Source organism: Anolis sagrei, chromosome 6 (assembly GCF_037176765.1).
Source record: "Anolis sagrei isolate rAnoSag1 chromosome 6, rAnoSag1.mat, whole genome shotgun sequence".
NCBI classification, from domain to species: Eukaryota; Metazoa; Chordata; class Lepidosauria; order Squamata; family Dactyloidae; genus Anolis; species Anolis sagrei.
Genome location: NC_090026.1, coordinates 108,808,709 through 108,830,592, shown reverse-complemented (window position 1 = coordinate 108,830,592; position 21,884 = coordinate 108,808,709). Strand labels below are relative to the sequence as shown.

Genomic DNA, 21,884 nt, shown 5'->3' with positions numbered 1-21,884 from the left:
ATCAGCTTTTGTTCTACGCTAGCTCTAATTTCATTATAGGGTGACACCTTGAACCGGTGTTTAGCTGCTGTATCGGACTGGATGAGAGCTAACAAATTGAAATTGAATCCAGACAAGACAGAGGTCCTACTGGTCAGTCGGAAGGCCGAACAGGGTATAGGGTTACAGCCTGTGTTAGACGGGGTTACACTCCCCCTGAAGACGCAGGTTCGCAGCTTGGGAGTGATCCTGGACTCATCGTTGAGCCTGGAACCCCAGGTCTCAGCGGTGGCTGGGAGAGCTTTTGCACAATTAAAACTTGTGCGCCAGCTGCGCCCGTACCTTGGGAAGTCAGATCTGGCCACGGTGGTCCACGCTCTTGTCACATCCCGGTTGGATTACTGCAACGCACTCTACGTGGGGTTGCCTTTGAAGACTGCTCGGAAACTTCAACTAGTCCAGCGAGAAGCAGCCAGATTGCTCACCGGAGCGGCGTACAGGGAGCATACCACCCCCCTGTTGCGTCAGCTCCACTGGCTGCCAATCCAATTCCGAGCACAATTCAAAGTGCTGGTTTTGACCTACAAAACCCTATACGGTTCCGGCCCAGTGTATTTGTCCGAACGGATCTCCCTCTACATCCCATCTCGAAGTTTAAGATCTTCTGGGGAGGCCCTGCTCTCGACCCCGCCACTGTCACAAGTGAGGCTGGCGGGGATGAGGAGCAGGGCCTTCTCAGTGGTGGCCCCCCACCTGTGGAACTCACTCCCCGGGGAGATTAGATCGGCGACTTCTCTTCTGGCGTTTAGGAAAAAACTGAAGCCCTGGGTGTGGGACCAAGCCTTTGGTCATTCTGACAACTAACTTAAGGATCTGACGATAGTCAAGGACAAATGGAATGGAATGGATATATGGACTCTGAACCCTGAGCATGAGATTGTTTTATTATTTTATTATGTATTGATGTTTTAATTTAACTGTTGAATTGTTTTGTATTTTGTATTGCTTGTCAATTGATTTGGGCATCTAATTGTGCCTCCTCTGTAAGCTGCCCTGAGTCCCCCCCGGGGTGGGAAGGGCGGGGTATAAGTAAGTGAAATAAATGAAATAAATAAATAAAGTTTTTCCTGTCTCATGAAGCAAAAGGAAAACATTTCATTTAGCTTTACAACCAGATAAGGACCTCTTTTATTTATTTATCTATTTACTGTATTTGTTTACCGCCCTTCTCAGCACTCAGGCGACTATTTTCTAATAAACAGCTAACAATTCCACACTTTAGTCAACTTTTAAAAGAATACAAAAATTTAAAAAGCAATTAAATAGTTAAAAACAGATTAAAATACAACAAATGCACTTAAAATAGACATAGGAAAATGGAATGGTTGAACAATGTGATTGGACAATATTTTTAATAGGAGACACTAATGTTCATGTTTTTATTGATTTTGTTATGGTTTTATTATCCGATTGCTTTTATTGTATTGAAATTGTATTTTATGGTCCAATTGTAAATTGCCCCAAGTCGCCTGCAGGCTGAGAGGGACAGTATATAAATATAGTAAGTAAGTAAATAAATAAAATAGCCTTTAAAACTCACAGTACTCTCCCCAGTCCCACCCACAACCTCCCCAAAATCTGCCCCTTATCCTTCCCCAAATGCCTGCTGGTAGAAGAGGGTCTTAACCTGCATACGGAAAGCCAGTAGGGATGGGGCCATTCTGGTCTCTCTAGGAAGGGAGTTCCACAATCTGAGAGCAGCCATCAAAAAGGCCGTCTCCCGTGTTCCCACCAAACACGCTTGAGTGGGTGGTGGGACAGAGAGAAGGCCCTTCCCAGCAGATCGTAGATGTCCACCAGATTCACAGAAGGAGATTCAGTCCTTCAGATAACCTGGATCAGAGCCATATAGGTCTTTGAAGATCAAAACCAGCCCGTTGAATTGTTCCCGAAAACATGTTGGTAAACAGTGGAGCCATTGCAACAGAGGAGTTGTACGCTCCCTGTAGCCAGCCCCAGTTAGTAGTCTGACTGTTGCACTTTGAACCAACTGAAGTTTCTGAGCACTTTTCAAAGACAGCCCCATGTCGAGCACATTACAGTAGTTCAACTGGAAAGTACCCAGGGCATGTACCACTGTGGCCAGATATGAATTCTCCAGGACCGAGCAAAGTTGCCGCACTAACTTTAACTGTGCAAAAGCACTTCTGATCATTTGATATCTGGGCCTCCAGGTTCAGAGCTGAACCCAGGAGTACCTCAAAACTGTGAATATATAGTCTTAAAAAGTAACTTTTCTAAGTTCTGTTTGTCTCTCATGATGAAAATGAAATGTGGAGAGTCTATAGGCCTCACAAGGGGAGCTGACAGGGATCTACTGTGTGGGTCCAAAATTAGGGACACCCTGCATGCTAAGTGAGATTAACAGAAGACAAAAAGCAACGTTTATAAAACACTGATTTCCAGCTAACGTTAATTATTACAACAGATACAACACTGCCATTAATCTTAGCGGTAGGTAGGGGAGTTTATCAAAGATCGGGCCTGGGGGTCTGCTTTAGAATTTTGGGGCCATGGCAGAGTCTTTCTAATTTGAGAAACAACCAATTAGACCTTTGCCTTTTGGGGTTCTGATTATTTGCAGTTGTGCCATGATCCCAAAAAGTAACAAACCCCTCTCCTGCATATTCACACAGAAGCCTTGGACTCTGGGGGGGGGGGGGGGGGGGGAATGCCGGCAATCATCATGGCTGCCACCAATCCTCCCCTGAAATCCAGAGCTGCTGTATGCACAGTGATCTATCTATCTATCTATCTATCTATCTATCTATCTATCTATCTATCTACTTACTCTATTTGTTTTTCTGTTTTTCTCTGTTTTTCTCTACCCTGAAGGAGACTCAAGGTGGCTTTACATATGGCAACTATTCAATGCCCTTGAACAACAAACAGTTAGGATACACTTAAGTTAAAATTTAAAATTAAATGCACATCAAAACATATAAAACATTGCATTCACTATTAAAATCACTCCATCCTCAATCATAATCATAATAGCACATATTTTGAGGCTTTTATTGCACTATAGATTAATCTCCAAAGGCTTGACCCCAGAGCCAGGTTTTCACTTTCCTTCTGAAAGCCAGGAGGGAGGGAACTAATCTAATATCACTGGGGAGGGAATTCCACAGCCGAGGGGCCACCACTGAGAAAGCCCCGTCTCTCGTTCCCACCAGACACACCTGCAACGGAGATGGGATCGTGGGACTTTGAGTAGTTGGAGTAGCAGCAACCTACTTTGATGACCACCTCTGGAAGCCGGCTGGTGCATGGGATTCAGGAGATGATTGGCAATAGCCACTGCTGCTGCTCTGCCATCCCATGGGCTTTGGGGAAGGGAGAGCAGAGAAACAGTGATCTCGCTTACCAACCATCTCTGTAAACGGTTCAGTATGTGGGCTTCAGGAGGCAATTGGTGATGGCTATCCCTACTACTCTGCCCTCTCCAGAGTTTGTGCAAGAAGGTGCAGAGCAACAGCAATCTCCTTGCCAATCACCTCCAGGAGCTTGGCTTTGGGAGGAGGATTGTGGCAGTCATCGCAGCTGCCTTGCCATCTTGAAGTCCCAATCAGATGTGTTAGGTATCATGGGAGGGAGGGTATGAAGGAAAGACAACTTCAGAATTGCAGGTGCTTTAGAAGATAGATAAAAAAGTATAATGCATATTGCTTTCGATATCACTATGATTGTCCTGACCATGATCATTATCAACATTACCACTACCACTACTACACTTTTCAAGTTCTGGTTCCAACTGAATGTTTGTTCAACTGTAACCAGGTCATGGATTTACAGATTGTCTCAGTAAATGCAGAGTTTTCATATCTGAATATAAGCCTGAAGGCCACCTCCTTGAGAAATGAGTGGGTTTCAAGTACCATTATGTATGCCTTTGGAAGGGCTCCTGTTGCCAGAAGGAAACATGACTGGAAAGAAGAACATGCTATCTTAAATCTTCAATTTGAGGAATTTTTTGTTATGGATTTCTTCTATCCACATTGTTTTAATAATCTTTTGATTTTATGTCATGCAAGAACATAATATTTTTCACGAGAGCCGCAAGCCAAATAATTATTTTAGAAACCCCGGCGGCCTATGTTATTATTAAGTAGACTGATATAAGACCCAATGATGTGGTGTGGGGGGGGGGGGGGGGAGGAACATGAACTGAAGAAGCCTAAGGGTCAAGCAACACAAACACAAATAAAGAGCATATACAGTGTATTGCTTCTTAAATGTTCAGTTGAAGCTTTTTTTTCCAGTGCAGGGGGAAGATGGAGAGAGTCTCTGTCTCATAATTTTAGGGTTTAATAATATTGAAAGTGCTTTCCTTCCTTATGTATCCAATAAATGTGATAGAGTGACCAATAAAACATGATAAGAGAAAAGGAATCAAGGGAGATGGTGAGATGCATAGCAAAGAAGCAGACTTGGTAATAATGAGCAAGGAATCTATCAGTAAACCTCTATGCGGGAAAAACTAGAAAGGAGAACAAGGCTACAAAGAGAGAAAGCAAAATGCATAAACAGAAAAGTAAACAACTCCTAAGAATGAGGAAGAAGGAAAATACAGAAAAGGCAATTGTCTATGGTCATAACCCAGAAAAGTCAATTGAAAAAGTCAAACTGGCACCTGTGAAAGGACAAAATGCTGCTAATACAGTGGGAGTGGATTGTCCCACTTCTATCTGGTCCTGTATTACGTATAGACTGGGAAGCTCTGATTTTCCAGATGGTGCTATACCAGCATGGGCAAACTAAGGCCCAGAGGATGGATCTGACCCCCTGGGTGCTTACTTCAGACCCTCCACATTTTCCCTGTCCTCTTGGCAGAAGGACATGGTGGCCTGCCATATTCTTTTGCCAAAAAAATGGGGGAGGAAGGCACGTAGCAGCTGAAAGCCCTCTGGAGTGCTCTCAGCCACCATGTGTCTCGACCCCCTCCTAGCATAAGGACAGTGCAAGCAGCCCCATCTTTATGGCGGGAAGATGGCTCGAAGAAAGCACCTGGCAGCTGAAAGTCCTCTGGAGAACTCTCAACTGCCACCTGTCTCGCTCTCCTTCTGGCATAATGCCAAGCGGACAGCCCAAGGATTGAGGAAGAGGATGGGGAGGGGAATCAGAGGGAGGATTGGGACAGTCGCTGCATGTCCCGCCTTCCTCCCGGCATAAGGATAGGGTAAGCAGCCTTGTCCTTAAGTGGGGAGGACAACCTGAGGATGACCCAGGCCCTGCCCTGCCCTCTCCTTTCCCGGACACTCCACCTTCTCGGCCAGCCTCACCATCATGTGACTGCCTCCTCCTCACTTCCCCCTGGCCCAGCTCTCCTGGCCGGGTCCACAATGTGGCCCCAAGACAAAAAGGTTTTCCCATGCCTGTACTCGACTATACTTCCAGTATTTCCTCAACCACTGCCTATGCTGGCTTGAGCTGATAGAAGTTACAAAATAAAATCTGAAGAGGAACACATTTTCCATTCCTGACAAGCGTCACCAACTTGCTACACAGAAGGAACATATCACTATTTCCATCTAGCTTGATAGAGGAAAGATGTCTCTGTACACTGATCCCTGCCTTCTACCTGCCTTTATTTCTGGGTTTGTGGGTAGCCTTTGTAATTTACAAATTCTGTTTCTACACATTGCCCTGAACAAAGCACAGCACAAATATTCCTTGCATACTACAAACACTGAGAAAATTCTTGTTTATAAGCACAGGTGCTGGTGAATAACACTTAAGTCCTATAAACATTCAACTAGCATAATTTACATGAAATTCGGTGAGGCTTACATCTGAGAAGATGTCCAAGGATAGTACTATTATTAACTTAAATGGTAAAATAATTTTGATTTTTTTTAACCTTAAATTAATTTTGTCCCTAGTTCAAACCATGAATCTTTTAATTATGTTTTTCTGATAAGTTATCACTGTATGATCAACAAAGGAGGAAATCCCACATTATCTGTCTTGATATTCTGGATTATATGACAGTGTGGACTCAGATAGCCCAGTTTAAAGCAGATACTGCGGATTCTCTGCCTTGATATTCTGGATTATATGGCTGTGTTGGAGGGCCCTAGGAAAAGTACTCTGACACTTTTCAGTACTTTTTAAAGTATCCAGTTTATCTCTCCCATATGATAGCTTCCAAAATTAAGTGGAAGATATTTCATTAAGCTACCATAAGAACATTGGCTTTTACTAATCCATTAAACTATTTGATCAATTTTATTTAATGGTCTCATTGCTCAATAGGACAAAGAATTTTAGAAGCATAGATTGAACATCCCTTACCCAGAAAATCAAGGTACTCCAAAATCTGAAATTGTTCACATGGGTAACTGAGATGGTGAGACTTTTGTTTTCCAATGGTTCAATGTACATAAACTTTGTTTTATGCAGAAAATTATTAAAAATATGGCATAAAACTTTCCGTATGAAACATAAATGAATGTCATGTCTTTGGTCCTATCTCCAAGATGTCTCGTTATGTATGTATATGCAAATATAGATATTCCAAACCCACCCACCCCCTGAAATTTAAAGCACATCTGGTCTCAAGCATTTCAGATAAGGAATACTTAACCTTAAACACACACACAGCCCAGCAGGAGAGGCAAAATGACTGACAAAACATTGGTAGAGTGCAGATATTTTTATAAGCTTCAAAGGAAAGCCGGCATTTTGAACCAGACTAAAATTGTATTTCTAACAGAGTCCCTTCATCCACATTCGTACAATATATTGCTACCACCAGGGAGATTACATCACATAGGACTGCACTAAATCTATTTACTCTCTTGAAAAATAAATAGCCTGCAAAAATAATCTGCCCAGCTACTCATCTCATCATAAAAAGATTAATACAGGAAGCTATTCTTGTGTATTGCATTTCCGTTCATTCTACTAATAGGACAGCAGTAAAGTTTATGTAGCCTATAAGTTGCGAGGAAATACATTTTGCTCACTATAGCAAGTATAAAAGTAATTACTGTTATAAACATACAACACAGTAGAGTCATATTTGGCAGTCATCTGAATTTTATGTTAAAAAAATGAACAGAATGCCAGATGTAGTTTGACATCAAAGGGGCTACTGGGAAGCAACATCATATTTGGAGTGGGCCATAGAAACAGATGGAGGAATATGGGATCTTTCTGTTGCCTGTCACTAATACTGTTCTTTGTTGTTATATGTCTCTTCATTTCCATTCATATTTAAGTTGACTCTACCACTGGGAGCTTTTTGGTTATCTTAAGAGGTTTGCCATAGCCTTCCTCTGAGATTAAAAGAGTGTGACTTGTCCAAGGACTCCCAGGGGGTTTCCATAGTTGTGCTTGGTTTCCCTAATTTCCTAGAATCCTAGTGTAACCCTCAGACCCCTAAAGATAGTCTACTTGCAGTACTTTTCCTCTTAAACAAAGGGTTTCAGAAGGACCCAATAAGGTTTCAACATTCATATACACTATAATTTCCACTTTAATCTTCTCCATCCAAAAGATAGCATGGGATGTCTTGCACTCCATTAGGAATACTTTCAAATAGAGCAACTTTGGACACTTGCAAAATGTTCTCATTCTAAAAACAGAAATCTATATGTATTTTTCCCCTTAGTACTTCAGATGTTACAGAAGTGATTTTAAAAAACCCAAACTTTCATAACTTTCAGAAGAGCTGTTTCAATCAAAGTCTACCCCCCTGTTTAAGGAGCTCCATTGGCTACCATTCCTTTTCCGGTCCCAATTCAAGGTGCAGGTTATCACCTATAAAGCCCTAAATGGTTCAGGACCCGCCTACCTTTGCTTTGAATGCAATATTCCTGCTTCTTGGCAGGGGGTTGAACTGGAGGACCCATGCGGTCTTTTCCAACTCTACGATTCTATGATTCTATGATTCAACTTCCGTGACCGCATCTCCCTCTATAAATCTGCTCGATTTCTTCGATCTTCTGGGGAGCCCTCCTCTCACTCCCCCCTCCATCACAACTTTATCTTGTGGGAACGAGGGAGAGAGCCTTCTCTATGGTGGCCCCATGGCTCTAAAACTCGCTCCCAAGTGAGATTAGGCAAGCTCCTACCCTGGCAACCTTCTAGAAAGTCTTAAAACTGGGTTGTTGTAGGTTTTTTCGGGCTATATGGCCATGGTCTAGAGGCATTCTCTCCTGACGTTTCGCCTGCATCTATGGCAAGCATCCTCAGAGATAGTGAGGTCTGTTGGAACTAGGAAAAAAGGGTTTATATATCTGTGGAATGACCAGGGTGAGACAAAGGACTCTTGTCTGCTGGAGCTAGGTGTGATTGTTTCAACTGACCACCTTGATTAGCATATAATGGCCTGACAGTGCCTAGAGCAAACTTTTGTTGAGAGGTAATTAGATGTCCTTCCTTGTTTGTTTCCTCTCTGTTGTTGTGCTGTTGTAATTTTAGAGTTTTTTAATACCGGTAGCCAGATTTTGTTCATTTTCATGGTTTCCTCCTTTCTGTTCAAATTGTCCATATGCTTGGGGATTTCAATGGCTTCTCTGTGTAGTCTGACATGGTGGTTGTGAGAGTGGTCCAGCATTTCTGAGTTCTCAAATAAAATGCTGTGTCCAGGTTGGTTCATCAGGTGCTCTGCTATGGCTGATTTCTCAGGTTGAAGTAGTCTGCAGCTATTTTAAATTTCCCTAAAGAATCAAGTTTTTTGAGGGTGGGGATAAAACCAAATGTTGGAAAAGTTACTTCTCCAACTCCCAGAATACTTCAGGCAGCATAGTCAGTTGATATATTAGTCGAGAGACTTGGGAATTTGGGAAGTATTTCAAGGGCTTCCCATTCGCACAAACAACAGTTAATCCTCCTGGGCTCTAGGGCTTTTCCAAGTTCTGCACAAAACATTATGTAGTCATTATCCAGTCAGCACCTCTATTCAGTTTCTTCAAATCGTATCTACTTTCTCCAAATGCAATCAGATCAGAATAACCAGTTTCCGTGTGGGTGGTTACAGCTGATAACAGGTTGTTGGCAGACTACTAAAAGTTGCAAACAGTAATCTGACAATTTTAAGAAGTCTCCTTTAGGTCATCTATTTATTTGTCCATAGTGCCTTCAACTCATCTGCTGACTTATGGAAACCCTATGAATTTCATACTTTTTTAAAAGGTAAGGAATATGCAGAGATGGTTTTGCCAGTTTCCTTTTCTGAAATATAGTCTAGAGCACCTATGATTTATTTACAATTGACCAAGTACTAACTGGGACTGAACCTGCTTAGATCAGGTGAGTTTCTACCAAAATCTTTTCTTTTTTCTAGTAAATGAGGAATAAATCTTGCCCCTGAACCAACAGTCCTGCTGATTATGATCCATAAAACTTCAGAACTGGAACATAATAAAACCATTGTGTAGCAGCTACACATCCAATATTGTTAAACAATGTTCTAAATAAAATCTTTTTGCTGCAGATTGCCCAGTTCTTCAATATATCAATACATTTGACACATCATTTTCAGAAGAAAGGGGACATCTTAACACCCATAAAACTATACAGTGAGCATGGATTTAGCTGTGTGACTACTGTCATGAACTTGTGTCTGGTGTGCTCAAGACACCAGAACACCTCCATGCCATGAGTTCACAGCCAAAGTTGAGGAATGAAAACAGAATGAAAACATCTGGAGCCTGGCTTGAGAAGGTGACTGATAACACAAACCAGCTCAGACTGGAAGACCTGAAGGCTGAATGGAGGAACGTTCATGAGTTGAGGAGTTGGGGTTTTGGGGGGAGCTCGTGTTATCTTTATCCATAACTTTGAGGTATAGTAGTAGTCTAGCATTAAAGAAATTTCCAAGGTATCCTTGTGATTAAATTTAATTGCTATCAAGATTCTGTCATCATCATGACTACAGTCATAATACATAATTTAATTTTTTGTAAAAAAAAAAAATCCCCCAAACTCCTTGTCTGGTTAACTGGTTACAACATATTTTAATGGCCTTCTGTTTTAAGTCATAAAATATCAAAGCATCTCCATTCTTCGAACATAAAACCATAAGCATAACTTTTCAGATGTGTCCCAAGAGTGAAATGTCTTGCATTTAAAGCAGAAACTATATTTATTTCAAAGACACAGAGTCTTTAACATGTCCACAGTTTTGTAAAAATATTACCACATCTTGTAGCAGATGGTTTCAATAAAAGCTCTAGATAACATGCAAGACAACAAAATTATGATTAAAACAATGCACTATGCTCAAAAACTAGAATTAGGCTTAAATACTATTGCATGATTAAAAGTTGCTCATCATAGTTAGATACACATAGTAACCTCATACATATTTATCTATGTCATAGAAACAAAGATACTGCAATGTAAACCAAAACTATTTGTTGTCTTTTACATTTCCAAACTAAATGGTACTATGTGAAGGGATGATTATAACTTATAATCGGCCTTCATACATCCCCTACCATGGCATCCTCCTTATCACAAGAATAGGATTTCTTTTGTTTCACACAAAAGGTTAAACCCTATTATTTTCAACCGTCACAGTACCACTGAACCAATTAATCAAATATAGCAGCATTTCCCAACTTGGGGGTTGGGACCCCTGGGGGGGGGGCTGTGAGGGGGTTTCAGAGGGGTCACCAAAGACCATCTGAAAACATATATTTCTGATGGTCTTAGGAACCCCTTTGGAAGAGAAGGCTGAAGATCCCCACCTCTGCTGTGATTGGACAGCCTCTCAGCCAAGGGGAGGGCTGTTTCTGGGACTCCAAGTGGGGAGGGCAGAGCAAGTGTGCTCGGTGCATGGCAGCGTGGTACACATGTGCAGGTGAGGGAGAGCATGCGAGGCTGGAGGGAGGTTTGCGCCAGGGAGTCCCTTCAAGGCATGGGGGTTCTGTGTGGGAAGTTTGACCCAATTCTATCATTGGTGGGGTTCAAAGTACTCTTTGATTGTAGGTGAACTATAAATCCCAGCAACTACAACTCCCAAATGTCAATATTGGGTATCTGCCCAATTTGGTCCAGTGAATGAAAATACATCCTGCATATCAGATATTTACATTATGATTCATAACAGTAGCAAAGTTACAGTTATAAAGTAGCAATGAAAATAATTTTATGGTTGGGGGTCACCACAATATGAGGAATTGTATTAATGGGTTGCGGTATTAGGAAGGTTGAGAAACACTGACATATAGGCTCCCTTTAAGTTTTATCTGGGACAAACAATTGAAATTAGTTCCAATAGTTTACTAGATGCCATCTAGAAATGCTGTGGTACAATTTCCTATGATCTTTGATCAATAGTCATACTAGCTGAAGGGCTTTGGGCGTTGAAGTCCAAACAAAAAACTCTCACACTCCATGCTGGTAAATCATAGGGAGGCCAGACTGTTCCCCACAGGACTGTAAATTGTAGCACTCATTGCATATAGGTCTTGAACTGGTACACAAGCATTTATTTAATTGACCTTTTTAGTTCACACCTCAATAAACCAAACCCATAAACCAGTGGTTCTCAACCTATGGGTCCCTAGGAGTTTTGGCCAGTTTTCCAGTTGTTATGATTTCTGGGAGTTGAAGGCCAAAACATCTGGGACTCACAGGTTGAGAACCACTGCCATAAATGATGAAAGACTTCAGATGTACTTTAGAGTGGTGCTAGGACTTCATTTACAAAAAATATTGGTAGACAATGATTTAAGCAGTCTTGGCTCACTCATAGTTTTCACCTGACATACATAGCAAATATAGAACATGCACATCTGAGTTGGCATAGGCAAGTAATGAGAGAGTACTGGATTTTTTGCAGTTAAACCTTTCAGTCACACCACCTTGGAATCTATTTGCTACATGATTCCAATGTATCTTTATTTATTAGGGACAATTCATGGAAACATAAGCATGAGTAGTATTCCAGAGCTATTCTACTACTACTTTGACACTTAATGTACTGTATATGCCTATTACATATACAACACTGTCTGAGCTCTGCAGAAGATTTTTGAATGAAGCAGAGCATATTTGAGGACTGGGACATACCAAGATGCTTGTTTATTTATTTATTTGGTACACTTGTATACCGCTAATATCTCAGCCTATACGGCGACTCATTGCGGTTTACAGCATATTTAAAACTACAATATTCCAATTTAAAATATAAAATTAAAATATAAAATACATACATATACATACATAGTATTGGGCCACCAATACAGACCAGAACATCTCATAATTAAAGTCACAATCCAATTCGTTGTCCGAGATTGCTAATCCATGATCAAAACATCATCACGTCGGGTTAGCCGAAAACTTGCTGGAACATCCAAGTTTTCAGTTTTTTCCGAAATGCCATTAGTGAGGTGGCTGATCTTATTTCAGTAGGGAGGGCATTCCAAAGCCGCGGGGCCACCACAGAAAAGGCCCTATCTCTCGTACCTGCGAGCCGCACCTGTGAAGCAGGCGGGATGGAGAGAAGGGCCTCTCCCGAAGATCTTAGGGTCCTGGTGGGCTGATAGGCCGAGATGCGTTCGGATAGGTATGTAGGGCCAGAACCGTTTAGGGCTTTAAAGGTCAAAGCCAGCACTTTGAATTGGGCTCGGTAGCTAATCGGTAGCCAGTGGAGCTGGTACAGCAGGGGAGTTGTATGCTCCCTGCGCCCTGCTCCTGTTAATACCATGGCTGCCGCCCGTTGGACTAGTTGGAGCTTCCGGGCCGTCTTCAAAGGCAACCCCACGTAGAGAGCGTTGCAGTAGTCAAGGCGGGATGTAACCAGAGCGTGGACTACCGTGGCCAAGTCAGACTTCCCAAGGTACGGTCGCAGTTGTAGTCTCAACTCTGTTATATGCCAGAATGGATATTTGACAACTGTGTTTTTGGTTGGGTAGATAGCTTCAACTGCCTTTAAGGAGGTTGTATTATCTAACAGCCGTTTGAGCCTACTGATTTAAGCAACTTTCAGCACATTTCAGTTCCTTTTTGGGTAAGATACTTCAGTGACTCAGTGTCAGATTTTACTGGGTGAGACATTGTTCTCTAGATTCATATCAATTTGGCTTCTGGCCTGCCTTTAGTTAGGTTTCAGAAGTGACTTGATTACAATTTCAATAGATGGTCTACGACAGGATAGGGATGTGTGTGACCTCTTACTTTTCTTTGATCCTTCAAAAGCACCAACCATGACATCTTCCTAGAAAAACTTCCCAGCATGAAATTGAGAGTAACAATGTTTTTGAATGAGTCCTAATTGCAAGACACATTCCAGAAGGTCGTGCTGCATAGAAAAGGATGGGGAAATCAATTTGTTTCCATTTCTCTTGCATTCGCATTTTTAAAATACTGTATTCTAGATGTCTAATATTTGATGCTTATAATTTTTTCAAAATGAACTGAAATGAAATTTTCCATCACTTACAGCACCAAATTTAATTAATACAGATATTTCTTACATGCCGAGGACAATACCATGTCTGCCCACAGTTGATGGAAACCAGGAAACAATATGCTGAGTCAAAGAACTATAGAAGTTATAGGTATGGGCATTGTGAAAGATAGCTGGTGGCAATAGTTTGCTGCATACATACACAGGAGGGTCTTTGCAACCTGCATACCTTGGAACAAAATGTCACAAAGAAACACATTGCCTTTTCAAGGATTGTTCCCACACTGCTGGTTCCCTAATACTTCCATGCTATATTATGCTGAGAGAACAAGAAGCTCCTACTTAGGAGCAGGAATGAACTGCAAAAGGCAGTAATGTGTGATGTGCTCTTAAATATCAAGATGGCTGTCATCCCGTATTTTAAATTGTTTTAAACACAGTTATCATTTTAATATGATGACTGTATTAGTTGGTTTTCAATAGCATGACTTCCTGCATTTTGAAGTTAATCTGAATTGAAATCATGCCATAAGCTGCTTTGAACACCATTTAGGCTAAATGTATCAATCCCAGTGTTGCAATATCCACACTGAACAATCCACATTCATAAAACTCTGCTGTAATGCATTCTCACAGGTGAAACCAGACATTCTTCATTTAGTTTAACAGGCCCCAGCTTTAGCCAAGGTTGCTTAGGAACAAACCAACCACTCATCACATTTATTGTTAAAGTCACAGAGACTTTTCTCCACCTTGAAACCTTCAGCTAATGAGAAACAGCTGTCTATAGACTTGTAATAAATGTGGGACTCTTCCAATAGCCACAGCATTCAGTTCAGCATGAAAGCCCATGAGCACTTGTGTAGGAAGTTCTAGAAGTTTGGATCCAGACAGGCATTCTCCAATTTAAAATACATAACTAGATGAATAAGTACATACTTTACATTAGTATGGTAATGGATCTACCCAACATTAACACTTTTGCATTCAAACAACATGCAAAATAGATTAGGTCCACACCATTGGAAGGATCATATCTCCTTTCATGAATGCATTAGGACTTCAAGATCTTCAGGAGAGGTCCTTAGCTGGTGAGGTTTTCCTCATGGTTACTTCTTTGGAACCATCCTTAGAGAGGATAGAATGGCTCTCTCCTTGCACCAGTAAGAGCATTCCAGTAGACCTTTAGAAGTTCACTGTGATGGGCTTTTATTAGCTTGCTGTATTGTTTTGTTGCTCTGTAATTGGTCCTTAAATTCATTTTAAATAGTTTCAACTCTACAGATTGTATGATTTCTAAATTTATATGAATATTTTTACTGATTTGGAACAAATCAGTAAAATTGCAAGCCATCTTGTGTCCCATTATTGGGGAGATAAGACATAAATGTCCATGAGGAGGTGGAGAACCTTAGACTCACTCACTGCCATGCTCTCAGTCGAAGAAGAACAATTTTCAAGCCTCCTCACTACTAAGGTTCTCTGACAATGCATCACTGTGATGGAGATCTAGCAATGTGCAGCCCATCTGCACATTGCTAGACCTTCACCTAGAATCAGAGCTTGAAAACAGATACTATTTAGATTGCCGTGAGTCTTTTGGTCAGCATCACCAAATTCTGCTCTGATTCACGTTAGAATTGTGCTACACTGTGTAGAACCTAGTAATTTTTATTTTTCTATGCTCTCTAGAATCTTCCAGCTCTACATGCCCATCTTTCCAGGTTCTCTTTAGAATAACATCACAACATTGCAACTCTATAGACAGCACTGTGTAGAACCTAGTAATTTTTATTTTTCTATGCTCTCTAGAATCTTCCAGCTCTACATGCCCATCTTTCCAGGTTCTCTTTAGAATAACATCACAACATTGCAACTCTATAGACAGCATGAAAATGCTACCTTTTGGAACGCAATTTCCAAGATGTCCCACCTAACAAAACTAATGGCCATACTGATGGAGGGTTTTGGAAGGGCTGTAGTCCAAGAATTTAACTCTTCTAATTTCTGGTACTACACATGCTTATTTAGAAGTTTAGTGTGTTTACTCACATTTGATAATTGACTGTAGTGCAGCTCAAGTGAATTATTAGGCCATCAGCATTATTTTCAACACTCATCCACAATATTATTGTGATATAATTTATATGAGTCTCTTGACACCAACTAAAATTAACACAGACCTATTATTAATTTTCTTCCCCTAAGTAAGTTACTTAAATGCCTTGCTTCATCCTTACATGCACTGTATTGAAACCCATAAATACAATATATAAAAGGAATTACTTCATGCACCCAAAAATCAATCATAGGACTCTGAACAATAAAAGCTCAAACATGATTTGACTTCTAGCTACCAGTTTTTATTTCTATAGAAGCCTTCACAGTAAATTTAAAACAGAACTAACGGTATGCAGTACTAGCTGTAGCTGTTCATCACAGCATATTATGTAGCTCTAAAAACACTTGAAAGGAAGCAGGTAAAAACATGCCTCAAGAGCTTCATAAATGTCATGCCACCTAAAAGGATCACTTAATATTCTATAAAACCGCATAACTTCTAATCTTAAAACAACATTTAAGGAAATGTAAGAAGAGGCAAAGTAATGTTTTGACAAACTGCTTGAGAAGCCATTTCCTTCCTTTTAAGGCTAAAAAGTGTCCTGGTTTTAAAGATGCAAAGTGCAACATCAGAGGTAATTTTATTTATTCTGCAATTTCTCATTCAGATGAAAGCAGCTAGGAACCAAGGCAGAAGGAGGACGTTACATTCTGGTCAATGGTTTGAAGCAGTGTTGGCAATTCTTTACATTTTAGTATCTTCATGATTACTTTTAAGAGTCCTTCCACACAGTCCTATATCCCATAATATCAAGGCATAATATCAAGGCAGAAAATCCCACATTTTCTGAATGTAGACACAGATAACCCAGTTCAAAGCAGAAATTGTGTGATTTTCTGCCTTGATATTCTGGGATATAGGCCTGTGTGGAAGGGCCCATAGTCTCCATAAAGTCCAGGATAAAACTGTGACTGCTGTTACTACTATAACTGCTACTACTTACAGTTCCTTTCTCCACAGTGTTTCTCAACCTTCCTCATGCCATGACCCCTTAATATAGTTCCTCATGTTGTGGTGATCCCCAACCATAACAACATTATTTTCTTTGCTGCTTCATAACTGTAATTTTGCTACTGTTATGAATAATAATGTAAATATCTGACATGCAGGGTGTATTTTCATTCACTGCATCAAATTTGACAAAAATACTCAACACACTCAAATTTGAATGCTGATGGTGTTGGGGGGGGGGGGTTGATTTCATCATTTGGGAGTTGCAGTTGCTGGGAGTTATAGTTCACCTACAATCAAAGAGCATTCTGAACTCCAACAACAATGGAATTGAACCAAATTTGGCACACAGAACTCCCATGTCCAACAGAAAATACTAGAAGGGTTTGGTGGGCATGGACCTTGAGTTTTGGAGCTGTAGTTCACCTACATCCAGAGAGCACTGTGGACTCAAACAATGATAGATCTGGACCAAACTTGGTATGAATACTCAATATGCCCAAATGTGAACACTGGTGGAGTTTGGGAAAAATAGAACTTGATATCTGGGAGTTGCAGTTGCTGGAATTTATAGTTCGCCTACAACTAAAGAGCATTCTGAACCCCACCAATGATAGAATTGGGCCAAACTTCCCACACAGAACTCCTATGATCAACAGAAAATATGTGTTTTCTTCTTGTCTTTGGCGACCCCACTGCCACCTCCTCACGACCTCCCCAGGGGTCTCAATTCCCACGTTGAGCAACACTGGTTTAGAACTTCTTTTATCGCTTCAGCCAAATTAAAGAAAAGTTTACACATTAGTTGCCAAATATGCACATTTTGCTACAAGGCAGGCCACACACTCTAAAAGCACTCCAAAAGTAGAGTTTTGCTGTTTGCGCCTGGTTTGCCTTTTATCAGACCCAATGGTGCCTTTGGTGCAAACATCAACTCTCTCATTTTTCCCCCCTGTGTAATAATAAAAGTAATGAAACAGGAGAGAGAAGTCAGGGAGGGGGCATCTTTTAAAAACATATTATTCCCAAGAACAAAAAAATGATTAAGCTTTGATGTTGAGTGAGTGTATGCAAGTATGTGAATCAAAAGAAGTTTCAAGTTACAAAGTCTGTAATTTAACTGCTACAGGCTTCTAATGGAATGGGCAGTTGATTGGCATCATGAAAGAAAAGGATCCTGCATAATGGATTCTCTATTATGACTAGAAGATGAGAAGTTGTTAAAATTCAATTGAGAAAAAAATGCCTTTATTTCACAATAGCTCACGAATCCATCTTTACACCTAATGAACATCTACAGACTATGATCATGGCACAATTCCTTAGGCGGTTTCCTTGGAAAACCTGGGGATGGATGCATAAGATCACACATTACTCCACTTGGTCCCCTCACTCATCTATGCTCAACCTTTTAAAATGTATCCCTCCCTGTGACATTTCATAAGAGCTATTTCCAGAGCTTGTTTGCTAGATTTCACAAGTTACAGGTTTTCTTGATATGTAGAGAACTTGGTATGCTTACCAGCTCGATCCTTTCCACATTATTTCACAGTTGCAGGTACCATTTTCAGCATTATTTTCATCATAAGCCCTGAAGCTGTACTACTCCATAAGTACCAGCTCGTTTAAAAAGTAATTAAAGCTATAAAAAGTGATACATGTTCTCTTTCACCCTTCAGAGATCAATAACCTATAGAAGAATATTTTGAATACAAACCAAAGCAAAACCTATATACTATTGTGAGAGTCTATATTACATACAGTTAGGGTATTGCCAACACGGCACCAGTGTTTGATCTCTCTATTCCTTCCTCCTATTGGCATGAATACTCTTTTATGACTACTTTGCCTGATTTTGCCAAGTCTGATCTGCTAGATTAAGAAGGAAAAACAGAGTGTTACCTTTCCCAACAGGAACCCTTCGCAAAAGGAGCGCTTCTGTCTTTTGCACCTGCTGCTGTTGCTGTGGCTGCTTCTTAGTCAGGTTCCCTTCACTGCCGGCTCTCAAAATCTTTTCCCCTAAACTAGTTTTTCTCATTCTGCTACTAAAGTCTTCTTTCCTAGAAGAAGGCAGCCTGGATGCAGAGTTAGCAGACAACGGTCTGGCTAAGCGCGAAGGTTTGGACATCATGAATATGCAGGAATGTTACCTGCTGCACCGGACAAATATGCTATTAGAGCAGAGGCATGCACAGGCACACAACACACCAATCCCAAATCCTTCCTGTCTTCCGTTTTCAGCAGGCTTGTCAGTGAAGAAGCGGTGCGTAATGCAGCTGCATTTAAACGGCTGCGTTGCCAGTTGATCTCTTTCGAATAAAAAGCATTGGGTGGCAGATTTTTTACATTCTCTCTCTCTTTTTGTTTTTGTTTTACCAGACCTGTGGAACGTAAATCTGTGTTAGGATACAACAGACAACTGTCTGTCTCCAGTGGATTCTCAAATCAGTAGTGAAAGCAGATGCCTTGTCAGCACGGCTGTGCAGAAGCAGGGAGGGGAGTATTCTGGCATGTACAGACTAGCTGCTGGACAGTCTTATAGCTCACTCCACCTACCAAGGTAAAATAGTAGAAATAACCTTCCAGATGTGTGGTTTACAGCTCAGCTCAGACATATTTGGTACTGCATTCCATTTCCATGTGTGAGTTTCAAACAGTTCCTTTAACTTTAGCATATTTGTTTTCTCATGTATCAACAGTTGGCTATTCAACAGGCTTGCTAATAAGCGTCAAGACAAAAATGTTGTCTTAAACTACAGCTAAGTTCTAATGCTTGCTTGGAAATAGGATTGGACAGACTGTGGCTTCTTTGTTTGTTTGACTAGAACTCTAAAGAATCAGAGCCAGAAACAGATTAGTGCAGTAGCAACCTTTGGTCTTCCAGATGGTTTGAACTCCCAGCTCCCAACATTCTTGATTGTTGGCCAAGTTAGCTGGAGTTTCTTAAGTTTGAAATACCTGGAAGACCAAAGTATGGGAATCACTGGATTAGTAACATGGGAGGAAGCTGACCCAATTACCTACTTGACCACTGCATGATTCATAATGGTACATATATACAAATGTAAAGGTAGACAACTGAGTGACAGATCACCCTCACATCTGCTTGCTTCGGCAGCACATATACTAAATGTAAAGTTATATGTATGCATGTCTACTAAGGCTATTCGATTGATTAAAAAAATGGTTCGAAACTCATTACAAAATTGGGGGTGGCAGTGTTTCATTTCTAAAGTGTTTCTAAAGTCTTTTTAGTGAACATTTTGTTATTTTTTCATTATAGTAATTGCACGAGTGGGGAAACTTCAGGGGCTTCTTTCTCCCTCATTTTTACAGGTTTTGGGTTTAAATGTGCTACAGTGATAGAACATATTTACCACTGTTAGTCTATCGAGTTTCAGAACATTTCACTTATCCATAATTTTTTGAGAAATATTCAATTTTTTTATAAACATTTAAAAAAACTAAAAGAGTTATCACTTTGAATTTTCTATACAATAACGCAAGATAATGTAGTTTAGGGCAGGGTCTTTTGAATTCTCTAGCATAGGGCTCCTTGCCTTCCCAAACTACATTTCCCAGAATTCTGTGCTTTCTCAGTCTCTTTCCCAGTGAACTTTGCTTTCTCCCTGCTGCTTCCCTCTCCTAATGACAAGAAGCCAATAACACTGACTTTGGGAGGGTTCTGAGGTTTACAAAATTGAAATGAAAAACTATTGGGTAAGTTTCAGTTTTTAAGTTTTTGGTGTGGGCCATGACCATGCATCAGACATTGCATCATAAGTATGAATTTAACAAATTTGAGTAAACTTACAATGAGTAATGAAAAAATTGCACACCCTTAATGTCTACCCATGTAGTTTGCATGCTAGGTGTGGCTCCCTGCAGTTGCTGCAGCTCTTACCTGAGGACAGCAGTAACTGGGGGTGAATCAGGTCAGTGAAAAATAAGTCTCATATCATATATGATCTTATCAAAGATGAGTGAGCTGACTTGGCATGCTTCACTGAACCTTGGCTGGGTGATTAGTGCTCCAACTTGGGCCCTGGCCTTCCCAGCTGGGTACTGCGTCAGTGAGCAGGTGACGGAAAGTGGTCAGTGAGAGGGGGGTGGTTGGTCTATAAAGACCATCTTAACCTGACCAGAGTACCTACTGGGACACTGAATCACATTGAACATGTGTACCTGAGTCTGAAAACCAGAGATAGACTGGGGATTCCATTAATGTACAGTCCACCCCGCTGCCTAATAGACTCCCTGGCCGAGCTCACATAACTGATCTCGGATGTGTTGTTTGTTGGAGTCACCCAGACTTTTGCTGCTGGGTGACTTCAATATACTACTGGAAGTGACTGAATGAAAAAAGAAGCAAATGGCACCCTTTACATTTGATGCTGGGGACATAGTTGGAAGCAAACAGAACTACTTGAACCACTGATAACCCAGCCCTCATTTTAGGAGCCGTGGTTTGCAATAAAATCTAGTCTGCTACATCAGCAAACAGTGGCATATGTGTTATGATAGTAGGATCGAGGAGCCCCCGGTGGGGCAGTGCCTGCAGGACTGAAGACCGACAGGTTGGAGGTTTGAATCCGAGGAGAGCGCCGATCAGCTCCCTCTGTCATCTCCAGCTTTCCATGTGGGGACATGAGAGAAGCCTCCCACAAGGATGGTAAAACATCAAAAATATCCAGGCGTCTCCTGGGCAACACCTTGCAGACGGACAATTCTCTCACACCAGAAGCAACTTGAGGTTTCTCAAGTCACTCCTGACACATAAAAAAATAGGATTGTCCAGAAATAATTAAGAGCACGCTACTACTGATACACAAAGCTACTACTGACATACAACTTCCATGTGGTGGGATTGCTGCTATGTAACTAGGATTTCACCAGGGAGATGAAATTCTTCCTAGGTGGCCTTCGGCACCTTGTTGTCTTTCAGCATAACATACCTCAACCAGGATATTCTAAAGCTGAGGTGGTGCCTTAAACTCCTGAGAAAGGGAAAACATCCAAATGCAAGAAATAAAAATGCACTCCCATACTTTTTCCACTAGCATCGTTTGGAGATATATGGAGGAAAGCAGCAAACTTTTATTAGACTCAATTGTTCACATTTCAAGAATGCTTATTAAATACTCCTGGAGTGTTTTCAGAGACTCCATTTTTATTCCTACCAAATAAAGAGTATTTTTAGTCTAATATTCCATTCTGACTGACAGCATAAATAATAGTGTTTTGATCCAGAATATATTTAAGGCAGCCAAGTGCATGATTCTTCTGAGATTAATATTAGTTATCGTACACTTTCTGAAAATTCATGAGTCAATAACCCAGTTTTTTTGCCATCTGAGAATACAATGCTTCCCTATTGCCGCCATACACATTTGCATAACTGAGATC

At 40.8% G+C, this 21,884-nt stretch overlaps 1 protein-coding gene across 9 annotated transcripts in view; it reads right to left on the bottom strand.

Moving 5' to 3' along the window:
• Positions 1-21,884, bottom strand: part of KIAA1217 (KIAA1217 ortholog) — a 469,454-nt gene that overhangs the window by 314,826 nt on the left and 132,744 nt on the right. The window contains exon 1 of one of the 9 annotated variants that reach the window (XM_060782393.2): positions 18,381-18,824. The exons of the other annotated variants lie outside the window; for them this stretch is intronic. Coding sequence (XP_060638376.2) covers positions 18,381-18,609 — 229 coding nt within the window. The 5' untranslated portion in view covers positions 18,610-18,824. Of the gene's footprint in view, positions 1-18,380; positions 18,825-21,884 lie in introns of those variants that run through there. 9 annotated transcript variants of the gene reach the window in all.